This window comes from Varroa destructor, unplaced genomic scaffold, assembly GCF_002443255.2.
Source record: "Varroa destructor unplaced genomic scaffold, Vdes_3.0 BEIS01000003.1, whole genome shotgun sequence".
NCBI classification, from domain to species: Eukaryota; Metazoa; Arthropoda; class Arachnida; order Mesostigmata; family Varroidae; genus Varroa; species Varroa destructor.
This window is the reverse complement of record NW_019211456.1, coordinates 27,448,370-27,469,669: the sequence shown is the minus strand read 5'-3', so window position 1 is coordinate 27,469,669 and position 21,300 is coordinate 27,448,370. Positions and strand designations below refer to the sequence as shown.

The following is a 21,300-nucleotide window of genomic DNA, read 5'->3' as shown; positions in this document are numbered from 1 at the left end:
TGCTCATATTAATAAGAAGGCTAAGCCAAGCTGAGTTTGCTTCTATTAGTTTCTTTCTGCTCTATCTGTTCGTGTCGTCTTTGGCTGCAGGGCAAAATGAGACTGAATGAAAAATAGTAGACGCGTATTTAACAAACAGGAATAGAAATACACCGGTGACGCGGTGCCTTGAAAGCTCACTGGTCGCTCCGAAAAATGCGCAATTCGAAATAAAGATTAGCACTGGACAAAAACTATTGCAAATTTTTAGTACTCTATTTTAATATATTGTTTCGTTGCTTAATGGGCGAGATAAAAATCATATTTGTGTTGCATTGGGCAATTGATAGCTACATAAACCGTATGAAACCCACGAGGAAAACTTTTTTGCGCGTTATACAAGCATGAACTGTAAATGACAATGAAGCTTTGCCAGTACCTAGGTTTCTGCTGATTGGGGTAGCAAGTTTCAATCAGTTTGCCGCTCGTCCGGATCTGTTGTGCCTGATGCTACTGTTTTATGCGCTCAGACGGGAGAGAAGGAAACTAACTAAAAACCTGAAGCAATTTAGGCTGGGCTAAAAGAATACGATCGAAAATAGCAAGCGCTAATTCGTAATTAATATCACGTAAAGTCAAAGAGCTATAAACGCACTACAAACCGAACAAGTTTGTTTAATCTATATGCCATTCCTACAAATACACGGATACATGTTAGGTATTAGTGCTTGACTGTTTAACTTAGCAACACGTTAGAGGGGTTAGGTTAGACACTGGGCAATTTCGGTACGCTAAATGAAGCAACAGCTAACAGGGCTATTAAGAGTAAAACTCAAAGCATTTGAATACATGTGGGGTAACGTATACACCTCCTACAATTGAATGGATGCTAAGTTGCAAAGGGACGAAAGCGTTCGGCTAACATAGCGTTATCATTCGCCATGTTTAAAGCTAAATGCTTTGAACAGATGTGCGCAAGCCGGCGACTAGTGACTTTTTCTTCTTTTTTTCTGACTCTTTGAAAGAGTGCTGAACGATCAGCTAGGACACTAGTTTTCGGTTCTATTTCCGGGTGCGCATACAAGACGCAGCAAAAACTGCCAGCTATTGTTCGACACACCCTTTTTCCTATGCTTCTGCCTAAATATTCTAGAGAAGTGGACTAAATACATGGAGTAAGTCATTTTACTTTCGTCCATCCTGCACATTACGTCACGCCTCAGTCTATTCAGGTCTATAGCTCACAGCTGAGCATAGTTAGGCTTCGACGAAACTATCCCATGAAAAGTTTCACATATTCGAATGGTGCAGTATCTGATAAATTAATTTAGCTAGGAATATTACACGGGCATACTCTATTGTGGTTCTTACTGTTTGCTACAGTACTTTTAGACGACTTCTAGGACAGAGGTGAATCGAGGCCCTAACCAATACCGCAACATAAGCATGTCTGCAGAATGAATATCAGCTTTGGCCATACCATACGTAGGACAAGATCAAATGCTAAATTAAGCTTCCGTCATCCTTTTTTCTATTATTATCCGTTCAACAAATCCTTGTGTGCTTGATACCCGTGCGGCTCATGGCTATTTCATATGAATGGATTCCGTGTTTCCAGCGGCTTTTGATGAAGATCCATTTCTACTATTACCCCCTAAAGGCTTGGTTCTATTCTAACTATGATAAATATAACATACTCGCACTAATAACGTTTTTTTACTTTTTTTTTTTATTTTTAATATTCTAAAGTGAACTGTTAGCTAACTGAACCTATATTTTGTTGTGCCGTCTAGGTGTTCTTGTATTTTCGCTCTATCTGATAAAGTTCACTTAGAATACATAAACTAATGGGGGTTTTGTTTAAAAGGAAAAGACGTAGGATTCTTTAGTCTAGAAGACGAAACGTATCTAGGCGCTACTGTGCTTATGTGTGATCAGTTCTACATATGGCGCTTTGATTCAAATCGTCAAACTTGTGTATGCTATAACAAATCCGCTGAGCTGACGACGATTGGCCATCCTTTCTCAGAGCTACATGATCTTGTTTCTAATAGGAGTCTAAAACGTAGGAAACACCAATCGTTAAAGCTAAATGGAATCAATGATGCCATTTTCATTATTAGCATCACGTAATTTCCTTGAGATACCTTTCTACCATGTTAGATATGCCCAAAGATTTCTCTAAAAGCATTAGATAAAATCATCATTTGCTATTGTTGTTGGTGAAAAGTTTTCATTTTGAGCTACCCTAAAATAGCTACTATATACTTATCTATTTTATTCTATGGATATGCACAGAGTACTACGAAATATAACAGCTGGAAGACACGGGCAGGCAGGCACTTTATCTAGAATACAACCTTTCTCTACGTAGTTTACGGTTTCTAGTGAATACGCTCGTTGTGCTCATAGAGTGATTCTCTTTAGCTCTAGTGCTTTAGCATGTATCAACTAGAGACATCTACCTATTGATCAAGACACTGTTCGATTCAAAAAACGAGTTCAATAATAATCATCATCATTTTATTTTCATTTGTTATTGTCTTCATCTTGTTTTTATTATCATTTAGTATGTTACATGTGAAAAGATAAGCTAACATTTCGTCTCTCGGGTTCATCATCCCACAATCATTATTGTTATTTATTATTCATCAGCCAGGATCAAGGCGTAAGCGGAATATTACAGTTGGCTTGTCCCCCTTGCGTCGCGCACATATTTTCTTCGTCTCCAACTGATCACCTCGTCCTCACGCTGGTACTCGTCGCTATAACTTGTCACGACCATGCATCGTTTCCTCTTGTGTACTGTCCTCACCTAAAGCCGTGGACGAAGGCTGCTTTTTCCGGGCGCACGCATACCGTCCTATTTTCGCGAGACAGTCGTGGGAACTTGTAATTCGTTCTTGGCTTACATCGCATATGGGCTCCATTATCCACTCAACTTTAATACCTTATCTTTTTATCCTTACCACCCCGCCCCATCCCCCGTGCGTATTTTAGCAGTGCAATGTATAAACGTTTCGTCGGTTAAACCGCTGCGTAGCGGCTGCGTTTTATGCATCACCAACTCCAAATCAGTAACGTTTGCTTTCATATATCCCTCTGATGTTCAGTTTATGACACCTTATGCACAGATGGCAAATCAGAAGTACCCTGAAAACGCGTTTTCCTAGATAGGCCACTAAAGTTTCTATCATTCCTCGGCATGCTTTTGTTTAAGCAGAGACCAACTCTTGGGTGTTCAAGTTCTATTTGCCTTTGTAAAAACTCTGTTCTTTCTCCCCTTTTTTTTTATCGTCGTCTATGGTCAACCAACCCGTATTATAGAATTTCGAACAGTTATATTTTATTTTAGTCTTCAGTGTTATTGTTATCATTAGCATTTCACAATCAAACAAAAAAAAAGTAGTTGTGGTAATAACTCTGGGTCGTCTTACAGATTTCTTCGTGTTTTTTCTTTTTTTTTTGTTTCTAATGGTCGAGCAATGCCACTTCAGGCGAACTACACTTTACATGCTCGATTTTTTATGCTTTGCACTAATATATGTATGTCATCGGGATACGATCTTCTTTAGCCGTGGTTGCTTATTTTATATAGCATTTCCACAATTTGGGATTCGAGTCTACCACGTCAAAACATACAGCCAACATTGACCCGGCCGACTCTGGCAGTTGGTTTCCCCAATACAACTACCGCCATTTTCGATCGCATTTAATTAATCTGTCATTATTTTTTTAATTCTATTCCTTCTGATTCTATTATCATATATAATTGCTCATCCCGTAATCGTCGTTATCAGCATTATAATCATTTCCGATTGTTTATTTTCTTTGTTTCCGTAGCACGGAGTCATCGTTTCGTCATCAATAATAACAGCACCACCTACAAAATTTTAGCGTTTTTTTTGCCCTTTATTATGACTCTATCTCTTTCATTCAAGTCGCTCGCTTAATCGCTTCTTTTTTCGTATCGCAACCACTCAATCGTCAAACATTTTCGCTTCTCCTTACTTAGTCGTCCACTTTAATTAAATATATATTACTTAACTCATTTATTTCTAGTCTAACCCTTTTTTTTTTTTATAAGCCCTCTCTCGCCCCACTTGTACTCCATTTTAGCCCTACGAGCGTTTCTAAAGTGTCATCCTGTTATGCTCGATAGTCAGTCATCTAGTCTTTACGTGCCGTTTACATTGCCTGTTCTCTCCTACACACCAATGATGCAAGGAATAATAAAAGTGGTCGTTATAGTAATTGTTATTAGAATCATGTCGTGCTGACGACTGAAATCCATTGTTGAGGTAGCAACACGCAGCAACAAGTCTCCTTTTAGCCGGCATCGATCCATCTTTCTCCTGCTTACAACACTTCCACATACCCTGTGGCAGTAGACTTAAGGATAAGCAGATGGGTAATCTTTCCCCTTCTCATTCTGCTCTCCGTGTTGTCGTTTGAGTTAATATTGAAAAAACAATGCCATCGTTTACAACCCTTTCCACGATCCATATGTCTACAATTCTTCTGCCATGTTTGTGCTCTAATAAGCTGTGGAAGTGGAACTCTCTCTAGATCACCATCGTATTCTTCGGCGACAACCGTACTAGTCGTTCAGGTAATACAGAAACCGTGTGCATTTGCGGAGCAGCTAAATTCAACTTTGCCAAACCGCGTTTGAGAAGAATAGGGGTCAGTTACGAGGCTGCTGGACGCTAACTACTTTCCTCCTGGGAATCTCATTTTTTGTTGTTGATAGCAGGAGAGAAAAACGGAAGCACAAACATGCAGAAGTTGGTTCAATTATATATATGCACATACGTTCTTCAAGAAATACAGGTAGAATTAGTAAACTTGATAACCTGATAGCTTGCTGATGGTTTTAATTCGTTGTGCTTCTGGCAACGATCACTCAGATCGCCGGCTTCGTATCAGGTTTACAGGCAAAAAATAAGCCGTTCGTTGTCGATTGAAGCGCTGCCAATAACTTGAAATGGATAAGTATAAGCTTCTGCATGCCTGTTCATTTGCACCTTAATCTTAAAATAAAGTGTGATGATGATGTGCAAATTGCGTTATTTGCCGCAACAAATGGCTGATTATACATGGTTATACATGGAGCAACAATCGCAATATTTATTGCTCTTTCTATTACAGATTGATGCGCATCTTGAAATTATTGTATAATAGTTGTTAAAGTTATTATTGTCACTATTGTTGTTTTCGAAATATCCGCCGTCACATTTTGCCGCTGCTGCTGCTGCTGCTTTGCTGAAGATGTGAAGCCTCCCACTCCGTAAACGACGGACTGTCGCGATGGCCAGCAAGAAGTTCTTGTTAATGTTATAGAACATTCACTCCTTTGTTTATCTGCTGTTCGACAGTACGTTGAAATTTGTCCTGGAGTAAAAGATGGCGTTTGTTCTAGAGAATCACGCACTTCCTTTTCTTCGTCGGCTTATAAGGCGGGCAGAGTACGGCTCGGATAGCTTCATCGAACACGTTCTTCAGGCCCTTTTGAGTCAGAGCAGAACACTCGAGATACTTGACAGCTGTGATCTCTTTGGCCATTCCGAGACCCTGCGGGTACGTGATCGGAGCGAGTTTACGGTCCCGCAACTTTTCCAATGTGTCTTTGTCGTCTCGAAGATCAAGCTTGGTTCCCACCTGAAGACAACATAGATAACAACAACAAAAAATATGGTGATTTTACTAAAACAGTTATGACATATAATAAACACACGTTATTTATATAATATGAATATACTCCAAATTATTGTGCTACCTGTCATATTTTCATCTAACTGGCACTAACGCTAATATTAATTAATAACACATGACACAAAACAACTCTATCAGTGCACTCAAATAACTAATTAAGTCCGTTACCTACTAATAATAGATCCGTATAGATATCTCAAGCTTATTTATCTGGAACTCTTTCGGCCTCCTCAGCGAACCGCTTTGCACCTATTAGGACAACGATTTCATCGTTTTCGTCGCAGAAACATGTCATCGTACCGTCGCGGAGATGAACGAAGATGATTGGCCCCGCACACCGCAATGGTTTCAGCCAGCGCACGATCATTCGCCGCGCGAATGCCTGTTGACCTGTTTGCTAGCAATAACAAAACTAGCAGCCGGAGAAGCACCAATGGCCAGCGTGTCGTCCATCGTAATGCATCATAGTGCAACTTGTGACAGCCACATGATTCATGAGACGTAAGATTGTATCAAGAAAATACCAGCACGGCCTGTTTCAACATGATACTTACTCCTGCCACGGTCTGCTGCTGCTGCCGCCGTAACCAATTTTATTCTTTCCAATTAGTTGTTACCAAACAGGCAAGTTCTAAAACGTTGGCTGGCCAACCTACTCCAAGCAGCAGTACAGAATATAATACGTCGTAGTAAAGGGCAGTATCTAGCTTGTTGTGCTCCTGCTCTACGGTTCGTCGTCCTTGTTAACTGAAACGTTAACATCAATAGCTTCGTTTCAAAAACATTACTTCTCCCGGTATCATAATTTCTGTTTCGTTGCCAACTTCCTTCTAAACGGCAGACAGCCAGGCAACACATATCCTAACCGTCGACTAGCAAGTCTGGTGTTTAAATATCAGACCAGCTGGAGTCGACTGCTTACTTGTTGGTCGGCACTGAGCGGGTTCTTGAGTCCTTGATCAGTTTCACAATTAGACGGGGGTCACTGTCCTACGTTTGAACTGCTATTAGTGGTAATACTGGACTGAGACTATAACTGCAATAGATACTTGGTGCTAACTGTAAACAATCGAATGGGTCTAATCAAAAGAAACCTAGATATTGGATAAAAGTGAATATTATCCAAGCCCAGGATTAGCAGAAATAACTTTTAATTGCCATGTGCATATTGAGATGGAAGCACAGAGAGACCTTTTAAAATAGTTTTTTTAAAGATATCATCACATGAACAGGATATTACAATAAATGTAATAGGTTCGGAATCCGACAAAAATTCCTGACCCAAGAATAGGTGGATTCCTTTTAAAAACTATTATTAACTGGTCAGAATTTTGTCTTGGGGCTGTAGCTCGTTTTCCAAAGCCATTAACAGATTGGTGACTGATTTGAGTCATCTGTTCCAGTCTGAAGTAAAGCAGACAAAAAAAATTCACTCTGACTAGTCAGCGTCACGCTAACTGCTAGTGGCTAAAAGCAGACTGAATCGATTTTTTAATGAACTACGCAAGCCTCTCGACAACCGAAGACTGCGTTGTTCTACTAAATAATGAGAAATGAGTAAATACATTCATGGGTTGACCTTACCCAAGACGCAACTTCTATAGTGTTGAGGCTTCTAGAAAAGCCGCAGTCACGATGAGCTAAATATCTCAATTCCGGTTACAGCTCTGACAAGTTGATTAATGTCGGCTGAATTAATATTCTGGTACTTAACTCAACAGCATTTGTTAAGAAAGGAAGTTCACAGGTTTACGTAGTGGTGTGGCGGCTCGAGGCTCTTAGCATCCACAGTCAGTTATAAGACCGTTTGACACACCCCAGTGGTGTTCACTCATGTGAAGAACATTCCCTCTTCTTTAGGTTAAACTTAAGGTTAAAATCGGCAAACTGGTTGTGCACACTGCGTCATACTCTACAAATCGACATCGATCAATACTAACACGAGTGAAGTATCGATCAGGTTGGGCGCCATCGATACAAACATGATCGCTTTGTCCTTTTTTACCTCATTGTTCTAAGCGGATTTTCACACGTTGCCAAAGTAGTGTTCCGAGTGTGAGAGCAGTCCAAAATATTACATTTGGATCTAGGCTAAATCCGCAAATAACACCGCCGCTCGGTTATCATTTACTTTGTACGCTCCTATTAGTTAGACATAATAATAGTAGTAGGATAACAAGAAGGCTTGCTATAGATAGGCCACGCTTCGAACAAATAATGATTGAAGTTGATCCGTACGATTTGCATTAGTATGAAATACATACTTGTCAACACACGCGAAGTACAGCGGATGTTTCTCAACTGATTCGTGTGAACACGCAGCATTTATTCCCAGGCCACTGCGCATTCCGGAACAATGGTTGCCCGCGCTCGACTTATAGGCAATCCAGTCGCTATGTGATACCAATTTAAAACATATGATGCGATAAGCCAACTCTCGTTACCAGACACAACTAGTCTGCCACAGATAGTTGTCTCATTCATGGACTTTCTATGGATAGCTCAGGCCTGACAGGGACAAGATGGCCAGTATGGCCATGGCTGTTAGGGGGGGGATCAGCCTTTTCAGTTCCCTTTTCACTTCAGTGGGGTTCTAGGTAAAGGCCATCGTTCCGGGTAATTTGGGTGGTTGACGGATTTGTAATATTACTGGTGTAGATTAATATTGGAGCACACACTGTTACAGCAGCCACAGTGCAGTGGCAGAAGCACTAGCGGCGACTGTGACTCAACACGTTAGATAAAGGCGCGATTTGACACAGTCACGCAGTAGAAGTAGCACAGAACAATAGGAAAATATGTCCTAATGTGATATCCTTTGTCAGCTGTACTTGACATATCAGTAACAATACACATAGGTGCCTATAACGATCAAACCTCCCAAATAAGCGTTAAGACGTGCCGTTAGATTTGAATTGTGGACAGCGTTTCACGGAAATCGAAATCTTCTGAATTACTGTAATTTAATGTACCTTTAAAAACTTAAAGTGGGTGTCAGCTGCTTATAGTACATCGGTTTTAAGCTGTAACCAACTTCATCGATAATTGTAGGTATTTCACAACCGGTTGCGCACGCTTTCGAAATGGCAAATTGTTCATTACAACGATCAATTGCAGTGCAAAAAACTTTACTATACAACCCTAGAATTCATTTATATACAACGATACTTACAAGAATGATCGGTGTATTAGGACCATGATGGCTGACTTCTGGGTACCATTTTGCACGGACGTTTTCGAACGATGCGGGATTAACTAGTGAGAAGCAGATAAGGAACACATCTGTCTGCGGGTATGATAGGGGGCGTAGTCGATCGTAGTCTTCCTGACCTGAAATGAGAATACTCAGACTTAGTAACAGATTTTATTCTAATGAGCATGCATCTAATTGCTCCAAACAGATCCCGACACTATGCTGAATATTCTGCAGTACAGCCCCACTTCTGAACATATCATTGCTATTACAGAAGACAATGTAAAACTGTTTCCAACAAAATATGCAGCACTCCGGGCAACAGCACTCTCAAGACGGAAATACCCTCTAAACAACAGCCACCGGAAGTAGCATTTGCTCAGCATGGGGCAAACGTCCTGCCTACTGATTTATATGATTTCAGTTTCTCTAGCGCTAGAAAATCAATAATGTCAAGACGACAATAAGACGTGCTGCTACAATTGTATTAAATGGTTACTCTTGTTAGGGTGTGTATTACCAATATTGTCGTGGCTGCCTTAATATCATTCTGATATAAATATCATCCATTCACATAGACAAACCAAGTTAAGGTTTTAATGTGCAGTTCCAAAAAATTGGTAAGAACTATAATAGTATAACACAATTAGCTAACATAGGACTGTATATTATGCCCTGCTTTTTCGTGTCCTGTAATACTTTATTCTTAACGTTCCTAGGGTAATCCATTTCTACAACGTAATAGCAAAACGAAGACGTTATAGACTGATGATTTCACTCTGACTAGATTATTGCCAAGTGCTTAACCAATGTTTACGTCAAGCTACGAAGCAAAACAAACCGAAAGCGTCGTCTTTGTCGCCATCACTCATGAGATAAATAATATCGTATGCAATACATGAGAGATGTACACGCACAGAGCGTAGAGGGAGGACAAGTCGAACGGGTGGGTAGAAAGATGACCCCATATTGCATATATGTAAAGCAGTGAAGATGGCTACCGCTGTTAGAACACTGCCGCCAATGCTAATAATAACAGTGGGAATGCCAAATAACGCGGCATTTTGCTGTTATTACGAAAGTGTGTATGCATGGGTGAAATAGACAGATGGTATGAACTAATAAAAGGTTATTACTGATGCCATTAGATAAAGCCCGTAACAAAAGCGTCTTCATTCGTATATGACGCGTCTGTATATTGCTGTTTCATTAAGAAATGGGAGTATATACTTCTCGTGTTGTCTGTCGATTCTCGTAGTTTTCACTTATTTTAAATTCTACACCTGTTCCAATATGATATCAACTAAGTTGGACATATTTATCGTTCATATGTCTTGTAGCACAGTGTACATTCAATATAAGGCTTTATACACGATATATTCTATTAAGTTTATCCAACTGAATCACACTTGACATGAGCTCGATGGCTCGATTAGAATAAGAGTATTGAATTTATAAGATTATGTCCTTATCGATCAATCGTGCTATTACAGTGTGAGTGAAACCAGTCAAAATATAGCGATACGATAGAGCAATCAATAAAAACTAAGTAGGGAAATAAATCGGTTCACAATGTAACTGGTAAAATGTGACACATTACACACTCAGTGTTTATTTTTTATGAAGCGCATTTCTACGTTACGAAAAACCTTACAAGTTTAAGTCCTGCTGGACCATAAAAGATATGTTATACTGTAATCGTTTTCTATAACGTATCCGTGAAGCAGAAATTTCGACATAGTAGTCTACATGCACATTCATGCTGTCGAATATACAGTACATTCATTCCCAGGCCACGATTTCCCGGCCATCCGCGACTAGTCTTATTGCAGCAATATAGGTCTGCGTCTTAGACAATCAAGGCTAATCGATTCATACCCATTACCTATCAAATCCAGCAATATATTCTAAGCATTTGTTTCGCAGAAGCTGCCAGTTAAATCAACCATATCTTAATATTTTTATATATTAACTTGGGAAAATGGCGAACAAATGAGCTTTATATCATATCGACCGCGTAACCATGACTAATAGCACTCATTTATATATTTTTTCCGAACAGATTTGAGCCTTGGTCATCAAGTTTCATGTTGCATAATGTATCAATGATGCCATAAGTAGTCATCAAACAAAATTGATTTAAGATCTGAGTGTCGAGTCGAATGAGCAACGATTTCATGTTACAGCCTGTACATTATTGGGAATGAAAACAGTCATAAGATAATACGAGAGGTTCCGATTGATGCTATAATACCTTCTCGCAGCCAAAAATAGCACCATAACTAGCTAAGCTCCGTGTAACTAATATATATATACATACATATACGCTATGTTCAACAAAGCAAATATTGCAAATATATGTGCTTTGTCATTTCTTCAATGTGTGATAAACGGTATACTCTTCGTTGGTCAGTATTATCGCTGTCGAACATTATAGTTGTACACGTCCAGCTTCTTTGAATCGAGCCGAACGCTGAGCCAAGTTAGTTCCAATGCAATTGCTTGCAACTGCGGTTATTCAACGTCGTCAAACATGCCCTTAAACGTGTCTATTTGCTTATTCGTTGGCCGCTGCCAATACTACGCTTACCGCTAGAGGTAATGGCATCAGCAGAGGCCGCTTCCCCCGCAATATACATTTATGGCGCTAAGCTTTTGTTTGTTTGGCGGCGCCGTCCTTGCTGATGACCTCGTCACTCGGCGTCTCTCCATATGTGCATTCAGCAACGGAAACCACAGCAGTAGCTTCCCTCAACTTACGAGCAACTCTCAACAGGTAGTCTTAGCTGCCACCGTTACTACAGTGGCAACAGCAGCGCAATAGCACTGCCCACCGCGGTGACGGTGGTGATAACGAAGGCAAACTAGAGACCTCAGCCAAAAACTCATCACAGGGCACGTTCATTCGTTGTACACACCCCGCGCAGTGTCCGTACAACGTAAGCTCAATCGGTCTATCATATACTCGCTGGGTCAGCCTCTTCGTTGCGTTTAACACGGTGAAATCTATACTACGTCTAACGCGATCAGCTGCCGCTATGACGAGAACCGTACAATTCGAGTACTCTCAGCATTTATCTTCGAGATCGACTACGTCTAACGGACCAAACGTTTAGACACCACGGACGTAACGCAATCGCGCCTGCTGCAAGTGTCGGCGTCTGTATCACTGCCTTTGCAGTAGCATAGAATCGTCGACTACATGTATTAGCATAGCACAGAGGCCGATATCGTCCATGGTACCTCGAACGCTCGTCAGTCGGGCATCTGTCTACTTCCTTGTAGAGAGACCATACTCTGATCGGGTTGGGCCCCACAACTGCCGTTGCTACTGGCAAATGGCTAGCAGAAACCAAGTCCAAAGGTCAATATGGCCGCGTCTGCTTAAAAAACATTTTTTTTTTTGCAGATCTTATTTTATAAGGACTGAATTTGCACCACATGCGCGTATTGCTATAGTTGTGGTGTATAGCAAAGATAAAATATAACATAAGTAGATTATTTCGGAGCTTCTTAGCGGTTCATGGATGGTTTACTGCTGTTTACACGTGCTGCATTTTATTAGCTTAGCTTAGCCTGCTGCAATAAATACGGCATGCAGATTATAATATAAACAATCACGAAAACGACACTAATATTACATACGTAAGTTGAGTATACGAACGAATCGACTTTACTTGACATGATAATGCGGTCAAACAATAATGTTCTAATCTCCTGGTCAGCGATGTACCGCTGCAATAGCATTATAAGAATCCCCGTTGTCGAGAATCCATAGGAAGCTGATAGTAAGCTGGCAGAGAAAACCGATTTTGAATGAAAAGTCAACCATATCAATAGAAAAAAAACGACAAGCAAGCAAAGAGAATAGAAGTAATCTTCGATCAACAGAAAAGCTAACTGTTAGCGGAGCGTTAAGGAGAACTATCGACTAATTCTGGTCGAGTTCGCTCGATTGATTTGTAAGTCAAATGACTCCGTTTCACACAACATTGACTCAGTAATGATGCCATTATTAAATCAAGAAATAGCTCAAATGCACTAGTACCAGACAAGTGTACCTTATCTCGTATGAACGAATGTACACATAAAACAGGCATATATACAGATAAAATGTACATAAAACAGGCAGCTCGAATCATGGATTGTTGGATTACCGTTGCTCTAGTGTGACTATTACAGCCAGTTGGGTAGCCACTATATCTAACAACGTGCCCGTAAAGCTAACTAGCGCGTCTAGTGCCACGCCTAACTAGATTGGTGAGAAGGTAAGCGCCAGACAGGACAAAGGGAGAAGGTGGATCTGTTTAATCACAAATAGGAGCGTGTGTTGTTTTAAGAATTATAACAGGAAGAGAATGCAACATCCTCTCAAACGCGTCGACGTGTGTTAGTGAGCACACTTGAGTTACGGGCTGCCGTATACAAATGCTTTCCAGCCCGGTTAAGCACAAGGACCTGGCCTGGATATTCTTAGACTTTTATTATTACAACATAACGGTCGAAATCTCTCCGCTCTATCCTCAATCCTAACTCCTGCTTTATGAGGCGCCCTCTGGGTTTAGACTACTGGTGGAATAACAGCTACACTTTAATCTGCGGCGACATTTACTTTAGAAGGACAGGCTTATGGGGTTATCCGTTATATGCTCTTCAATCGTCCAGTGCTACAAATGTTCACTTGACGACAGTCTACGTAGGTTAACCCATCAGTAACAACCAACTTATGATATCATAACCGCAGCCACAAATATCTTGCAAATCCATTGAGGTGCACCATTCATCAGTAAGCATAAAACGTAAGTAAGCATAAAAATTCGGCATATAACCGCAGTCTAACAGCATCAAGCTGCCATCATATTACTACTAAGTTTGTGATTTACTACTTTTCTAAATCACAACACGACGATCAATCCCGTCATTGCTGTTGCGCGTTTTACACACACACGTTTCGGACTTCACATACGCCTAAATCTATGTAAATATTAATCAACCTGACGTATGGTGCAATAGTAATATTTTGGCACGGCGAAGACTTATTAGATCTGCTGTATACAACTGTAGCCAGTGACGAATTGCGGTGCTCATACCGCAACAAAGCAGCAGTGCGCAGCAATCCCGTTATTAACGTCATGTACTCGATTATCAGCTTGCCGTTGTTGTTGGTGTTGCTGGCGTTGACTGCAATATTGTGAACCACCACGCCAGCTGTTGTAGCGACGGCTCCGCCCACAATAATGAAACAGCAAACGTGAACAGTCGCTCATGATAATGGCAGCAATTGCATCGGTGGCGACTACGAAGACGCTTAGCCGGTGTGTTATTCAGTGGAGTCAATACTGTGGTTGATACCAGAGAAACCAGCAGCGGCGATACGACACGGCAAATAAGCGACAAGACCCGGCAAGCTAACTGCTGCTAAAGAACCAAACATCATTCAGGCTAAGCCACGGATGAGAAACAGCGACAGTGTGAACGAAATAACAACATCATCGATTACTGCAACCTCGAGCAGATTCGTTGCAGGTCGGCCTGTGTGTATGTGTTCATGGCCGGCCACAGTTCGGGTGCCACTGCGACTAAATACTACAGCAATTGCTGGTGCTGTGATAGTGAGCATCATCAGTCATGTGGCGTTGGTCCCTGCCATCCCCAGAAGGAAGATAATTACACAAAATGTAAAGGACAGACTACTGAAAAAGTAACGCGATATCTAAAAGAGCGGCGCTCTCGAGTGAACACTGTTTAACAATAACATCTTCCTCGATAACACTAATAAGCCGAAGCGCAGTCACAAAAACACGATAAATTAACAAGTGGAATTCTTGTCGCTGGCTGGAATGAAACTGGAATTAAGCAGTTAGCGAGTGTCGTTTCGATACGATGTTAATTGTATTTTCGTATCAGTTCAAGATAAACCATTTTAAATCGTTTAAAGTCAACATTCTAAAGCGATTTTTATTTCAAATCAGAATAGGTCTCGTCGTTATGGGCAATCCACAATTACTACTAAATTAATGAACCTATAGTTCAAACAGTTCTATGTATTAGGTTAAGCACATATTACTGATTACGCCCATGGTTTGTACCACATATCAATATGGGCACATACGCATGAGCGGGAGCTTATCACTCAAAAGCCAAAAGATCGGATAGTTCGAAGATTTCATTCATTACAAGTGACTATGATTTACGTTTCTTTTGTAGTCGGATTTCTAGTTAAAATGCTATATCATACTCACCATAGAATACACTACGTACATAAAGATAAAATGATCCTCTTTGCTATGGCTAAGCTTTGCCTCCACCCCCTTTCCTTCCTTGTACACACGTTACTCCGCTACTAACAATATGCCTATAATTTGGAATTGCCCATTGTCAGAGCTATTCTGGGCATAAAATTGGTTAGAACTGAGTATTACACAAAACAAATCAATGGACAGAGTGATCTTCACCCACATGCTTTCACAAACATCAGACGTCACTGCAGTCAACTTTTTCTTAGAGTTTTTATTAAGTTGCATTACTATTATTTTATTCTGCCATGTCGACGTTGGCAGAATTGGCGTCGCTTGATATATTTTTACTACAACGTTTTTTGATAGGTTTGTCGATGTGTTATACATGGCTTTCTTCCGCTTGGCGCCTGTTTGACCGATAAATTGATGTCTTCCGAACGCGCGTAAAATTTGATGCTTGTTCGACAAGGCCGAATTCTTACCAGCAGTATCCCAGAGTCCAAGATTAATGGGCTTCCCGTCAACCATCACGTTCGCAGAATAGTTGTCGAATACCGTAGGTATGTATTCGCCTGGGAAGGCATTCGTGGTGTAGGAAATCAGAAGACACGTCTTACCTGAAAGAATACCGATATATTTCGAAAACTATTAGGCATGTATTCATACAAAACAGAAAGATAGTGGTTAATTATTAAATTATTATTAAAACACTGGCAAAAGGATCCCGTATTGATGATGAAATATATTATTTTATTATCATTAATAGCAGCAGTATAGTAACGTCGACAGACACAACGACACTCATACGACAATAGATATGATCTTCTTACGTATTCCCTTGGTAGCAACAAAATGAGATTACCACTTTCCATCCATGTAGTAGTCTCATAAGGCCGATCGTTCTTCAGACGAGTCAAATTTTTATTAACAAACTACAAATGGAAAATATGTCGAACAAATCAGATTCTTGCATTCGAAAATAATTTTGTTATTCTTTTATTATGATCCCGTTTGCACTATTGGAATCGTTATTTGCGTCGTACAATACTTATTTTTAATGATTCGCTGTCACGCTGATATACTATGTCATTGCCAGCTGTTCGCTATGAAGATTACGTATGTAATGGAAGGAGTCATTGAAATTTCTATCCTTGACAATATTTTTATATCGGGAGTTAGCATTATATGTATGGATGTATTAACGCAGTCGATTATAGGTTAATTTTGCTGGGTCCGCGGATGGATCAATGCTATGTTTTAGAAAAAAAGAAATAGCGATTAACCGTAAAAGGGCTTGTCTTCCACCTTAAGCTGTTTAGTTAGACGATCTTCATCTATAGTAATGATATTATTATTTTTTGTGAGAGAATCGGATAACGCAATGTGCCCAAAGTCTTGCCACATTGCCGCACCAAATGAGGGTCTATGCGTTGGCGCACACACAATCCACACGGTTTGGCTTTACGTTTTCTCCTGCTATATTTTAATCGCCAGGCTCGCTACTAGACCCCAGTTATTCTCCCCATAACCGTATTTGTAATGGACTGTGCTTCTCGTTTTGATTGGAACTGGTGATCTTGCCATTTCTGTTCATAATTCTCATGCAATACATACCATGTTTCTGTTATTCTGTTGGGAGGATTTTATAATAGCGTTCGAATTCTAAGTACGTGGCATCCATTCAGCCATTGGACAATATATAAGCTGAACAATCATCCCATTCTGTTGCCAAAAAAGAATTGTCAATATAATAGACAGCAAGTATAATTACACTGGCATCGTGACTATATCCTCTAATAATAGTTATACGCCCTGTTTCCTGCTGTAATAGATTAAAGCTATATTTTATTCTAATTGACACCGTATTGAGACTAACTAATTAACGCCAAGATAATCACCAGGAGGTCCTACACTACCTCTTCCGTTGAGTTTAAAAGTTTGTTCTATAAAACGTAACCAAAAAAAAAAGAAACATGCATGAGGGTCTTAAATGATACTCTGCCAAAATGAAACCTCAAAAGGCACAATTTGACTGCCCAGCCAGATGGGCGTCCCCGAAGACACTTCTTATGCATAGCAAGCCGTGGTGTATAACAAGGCCTGTTGCCGTCGCCTATTAAATGTACACCAGAAGTTATAGACGAACTATTGTTAGTGCCTTGAATCGCCGACTGCATCCCTAATGTGTTGATATCATCGCAACAACTGTGGTCACACCACTGTGGATCAGGAGTTCCTAAGGAAACGGCATCCAGGCAAACAGCTTCCAACGCCTCCCTGTCCCTCAGGGTAAAGTTGCCGCCGATTACACCAATGACGCTACATAACATTATCAGTGTAAGGCTTGTAATGATATAACTGACATTTTGAGCAACTGTTCCTGACAGAAAGTGGCCAAGAAGCAGCAACCAACGCCATCTGGACGAAAACCTTGTCTCACGACGTACAGACCAGACACTGTGACAAACCATACGTGAACACCTATGTAACAAGTGTAGTGATGATTCAATAATATTTCATATATCTTCCGATTGCACTCCCTAGTTAAATAGTAACAATTAAAACCATGAAACTGCATCAACGATCATGATAAGTTTTTTACCTAAAGATGGTTGGAGCTTGTATCTCTTATTAGCACTCTTCTGGACCATGTTTTTTCGATTTCGATTTTTACGAGATGCACTAGCCCACAAGTGCAATGCCAACGGCACTTGTTTGACAGCCACTTCCTGTCCTTCTAGCGTTGTATATGTCTCACTGATAACCATTTCATGGCGGGATACTGCGAAAAACTACACAAACAATAAGCTATCGAGTTGTACGCCAGTACGCAGACAACCATTTAACTCATGAGTTTCCTGCGTCAGACAGATCAGCAAGAGAAAAATACGCAGGGAAGCCAAATTGCAAATCTACGTGTGTTAGAAACCCAAATTTACAGTAAGTTATTTACTCACAAGAACGCTTTTACTTCGTAAGGCAATATAGTAGGAACCGATGCTGTTGTCAATAACCATAATAACATCGTTGATTCTTCAATGTAAGGTATTACGAAGTAGATGATTTTCCGTAGGGTTTACTTCATAACTACATGTTTCATAACAGGCAGGATCAGACTTGTAGTATTTGCTACGTGTATTTGATTGTTGGCGGCACACATTACCTAGTTATCTGCTATAGGCAGTACAAATTTCGGGTAAAATGGGTCTTCGTGCAACTCCACCCAAGAATAGCTGGAACACGAATATCACACAGAGTTAAACAGAAGTTAAATACGTGGCCGGCAGCTTCTCTCGGGCAATATTCTTGTGTTATGTTTACGCGACCTATATTCGGTGTATAACCAAGCTTTGTCAATGGGTGTAGATCTTATAATATCGATTTCATGCTTTCACTGCAGTAAACGGCTATATATATCATCACAATAACTTCTAAATGATCGAATAACGAAACGAAAACTAATTTTCTTATGGTGTTTACGCTTGTCCTCTTCTTATTCTGTTCATCAACATCGCAGGAAGTTGAGAGATGCTAGCAATTAAGATCACCTAAGAAGAAGAAGAATCTAAGAATATATCCTATATATGATGAATTAAACGTATGCACATGCGACAGTCTTGTAGCCGGCGTAACGTTCAACTCAAGCTAGTAACAATAAGCTATTCAAAACGTCGCAAGTCCGAGAGGAACACTGAAGGTTGGGCGAGCATTCTACCTAATTCTTCACCATTCTTACCAGTCCGTTCTTACGCTGTTGCGGCGGTATAGGTTCACTGTGAAACGACCGAATTATTTCGCTATTGTATCATTGTTTACAATGGAAGACAACTATCATCATAATTGCAAATGCCATTCTCAGCTGGCGATAGGTATCACTGAAAACATTGGGGCTATGTTAGGTTACACAGAGAATGCTGCCACTGACAATTACGCGCACACATTCTACATTTACCCATCTTACTAACCCTTTACTGAAACCTAAGTGACTTACGACTGTCACTTACTGTAAAACACTCGATTTTACGATGACCGAACACACGGAAAAGCACAATTTCCCTTACATTTGAGTTAATATGAGCAAGCAGACTGATCCATACCAGATTCAGAAGAGAAATCTAAGCTTAATCTGTATGTATTTTCGTAAAATCATACGAGACCTCCTATAAATTCAGAAGAAAATGTTTTACATCGATTTAAACCAGCAGCACGGCGGCGGCCGCGGCTCGTCCTAGGACGGAATAGCAAAGGGGGATTCAATTCGAATTTGGAGCGTGGACTGGGTTAACCCGGTGTGATGTGGTCTCGGGATCTTTGTTCTCAGTGTCAACAATCAATCCCCCTATCAGCGAAATCTACTGCATTCTGCAGACCAGAAGAGGACCAGGCGCCGACAAGCCGGTGAGTTCTTCGCCACCGCCATACCAGTTATTGAGGAACCAATAACATCGGCGCACGAACTTAACACCAATCAGCAAACCACATGGCTGCTGCTCCATCGAATTCGAATAAAGGCGACGCACTAACTTCTCTCCCTCATTGTGCTTTCTGAGTGTCGTCCTTCCCGCTGTGTAGACAAACACTAAGTAACGGTAGCTACCTAGGCTTTCTATAGAGACAGACGATCTTATGTGTACTTGGTCACGCGTAGGCAAAACAAATGTTTTGTCAATTTTTGCTGTGTATGGTGTACCTACCAACGGCTCCGTCGCCGACAACGACACACTTTATCGCCTGCATCATATGATTTGCACTTGACCGATACGACAGAAGGGTGCGCTCGACAAAATGCCGGCCGAATTGGTCGTCGCTCTTTCTAACTGAATGTGTATCCTTTAAAGGTTGTTTCACCTTCCACTAAAATTCCGTTGTTTGTGTTCTGTCTTGCACCACTAGTACAACGCACTTTTTGTTGGGTTCTTTTGCTTTCTTTTGTGAACCTACAAGCCGACCATTAGCGCCACTCATAAACGATAACAATAATTACTCGTTGCTGAATGTCATAATGATAAATAACAAAAGCAGTAGCACAGCTACAATGGTCTGCCTTTGCCTCGGTGAGGTCGAGCCCAGGTGGGTGGCCGAACAATGATGGACGGACCTGCCCACGACGGCGGCAAGCACAGGCGCTCCCCAGGCGCACTCCAGCAACCTGCACTCACTACGGCACACGATTCCCGCTCGTTCCCTTAGCACCGCCAGCCGCACGATTACACCTCCACAACTACTATGACAACTGGCAGCCAAGCACACTGGTCAGCACCAGGCCAATAAACAGACTAAAGCTAGCTAGCTGACTGCTTGTGCCGCCAGTCTGCTCTCACACACTCCACTTGTCACCACAACACAAAATATGGCGTCGTTATCCTTAAAAAGACATCCCGCCTACGAAGTAACGATGATGATCTTGCCTAGGGTAGGGCGATTGGTCGCGGGTGGGAGAGGGTCGAGTCAAAGAGAGAAATTGCGCTGCCAGTTGAATGGGCAACCAGACCGTAAAGCATGAGGTACTGCAACGAGCCGATACCCATTAAGCGCATTGCGCTATTGAGAACGGAACCTCGTCCACTCGAACGCAAGTGGGTGAGGAACTCTGAAGAGAAACTCAGACGAAGGACAGAGATCAGACGGAGCTCAACATCTCAACGAAATACCGTAGACAAAAGCACCGAGATGCAGTGAAAAAAGGGAGGCTAGCGCAAAAGACGAGGGATGACATAGAACCAACGTATGGAAAGGACACTGTCGATAGCGAGATGGATTTTGGAGGACTGGAAGGGAAGGAAAAGTTAAGCTTGGGCATTAAGCAAGGTGATTTATATTATTAACATTTTCATTAGACTTTGCCGTTGTTAATATAGTTAGAATTGGCTTCAAATATTCAGTTTGTTGGAACGACGTAAAGTTAAGGTTAGGATATCGATCCAGATCTACATGTATGGTTTTACTGGTCAAAACTTACTTTTCTGAACATAACAAAATTTAAATAGTTCAAGGAGAACTTACGGTTCTTGGAAATTGCAAAGTGAACGAATGTTTAATTAAACGAGATATGCGAATTATGTTATAGATCTCTGGGTAATCCTACGGATGAATGCAGATAATTGCAGAATATTACTAAAACAAAAAAACAGCCCGGGAAAGACAAAAAAGGCTCAATATTGACACATCTTCAAT

At 40.9% G+C, this 21,300-nt stretch overlaps 2 protein-coding genes across 4 annotated transcripts in view; one reads left to right on the top strand and one right to left on the bottom strand.

Moving 5' to 3' along the window:
• Positions 1-21,300, top strand: part of LOC111247040 (uncharacterized) — a 138,426-nt gene that overhangs the window by 95,215 nt on the left and 21,911 nt on the right. The window lies entirely within an intron of this gene.
• Positions 2,468-20,472, bottom strand: LOC111247044 (ras-related protein Rac1). Its single transcript, XM_022797574.2, has 4 exons — positions 19,821-20,472; positions 15,609-15,743; positions 8,867-9,024; positions 2,468-5,640 (listed from the first exon to the last, which is right to left on the bottom strand). Exons 1-4 carry the CDS (start codon positions 19,864-19,866, stop codon positions 5,398-5,400), a joined length of 582 nt encoding a protein of 193 aa, XP_022653309.1. The 5' UTR covers positions 19,867-20,472; the 3' UTR covers positions 2,468-5,397.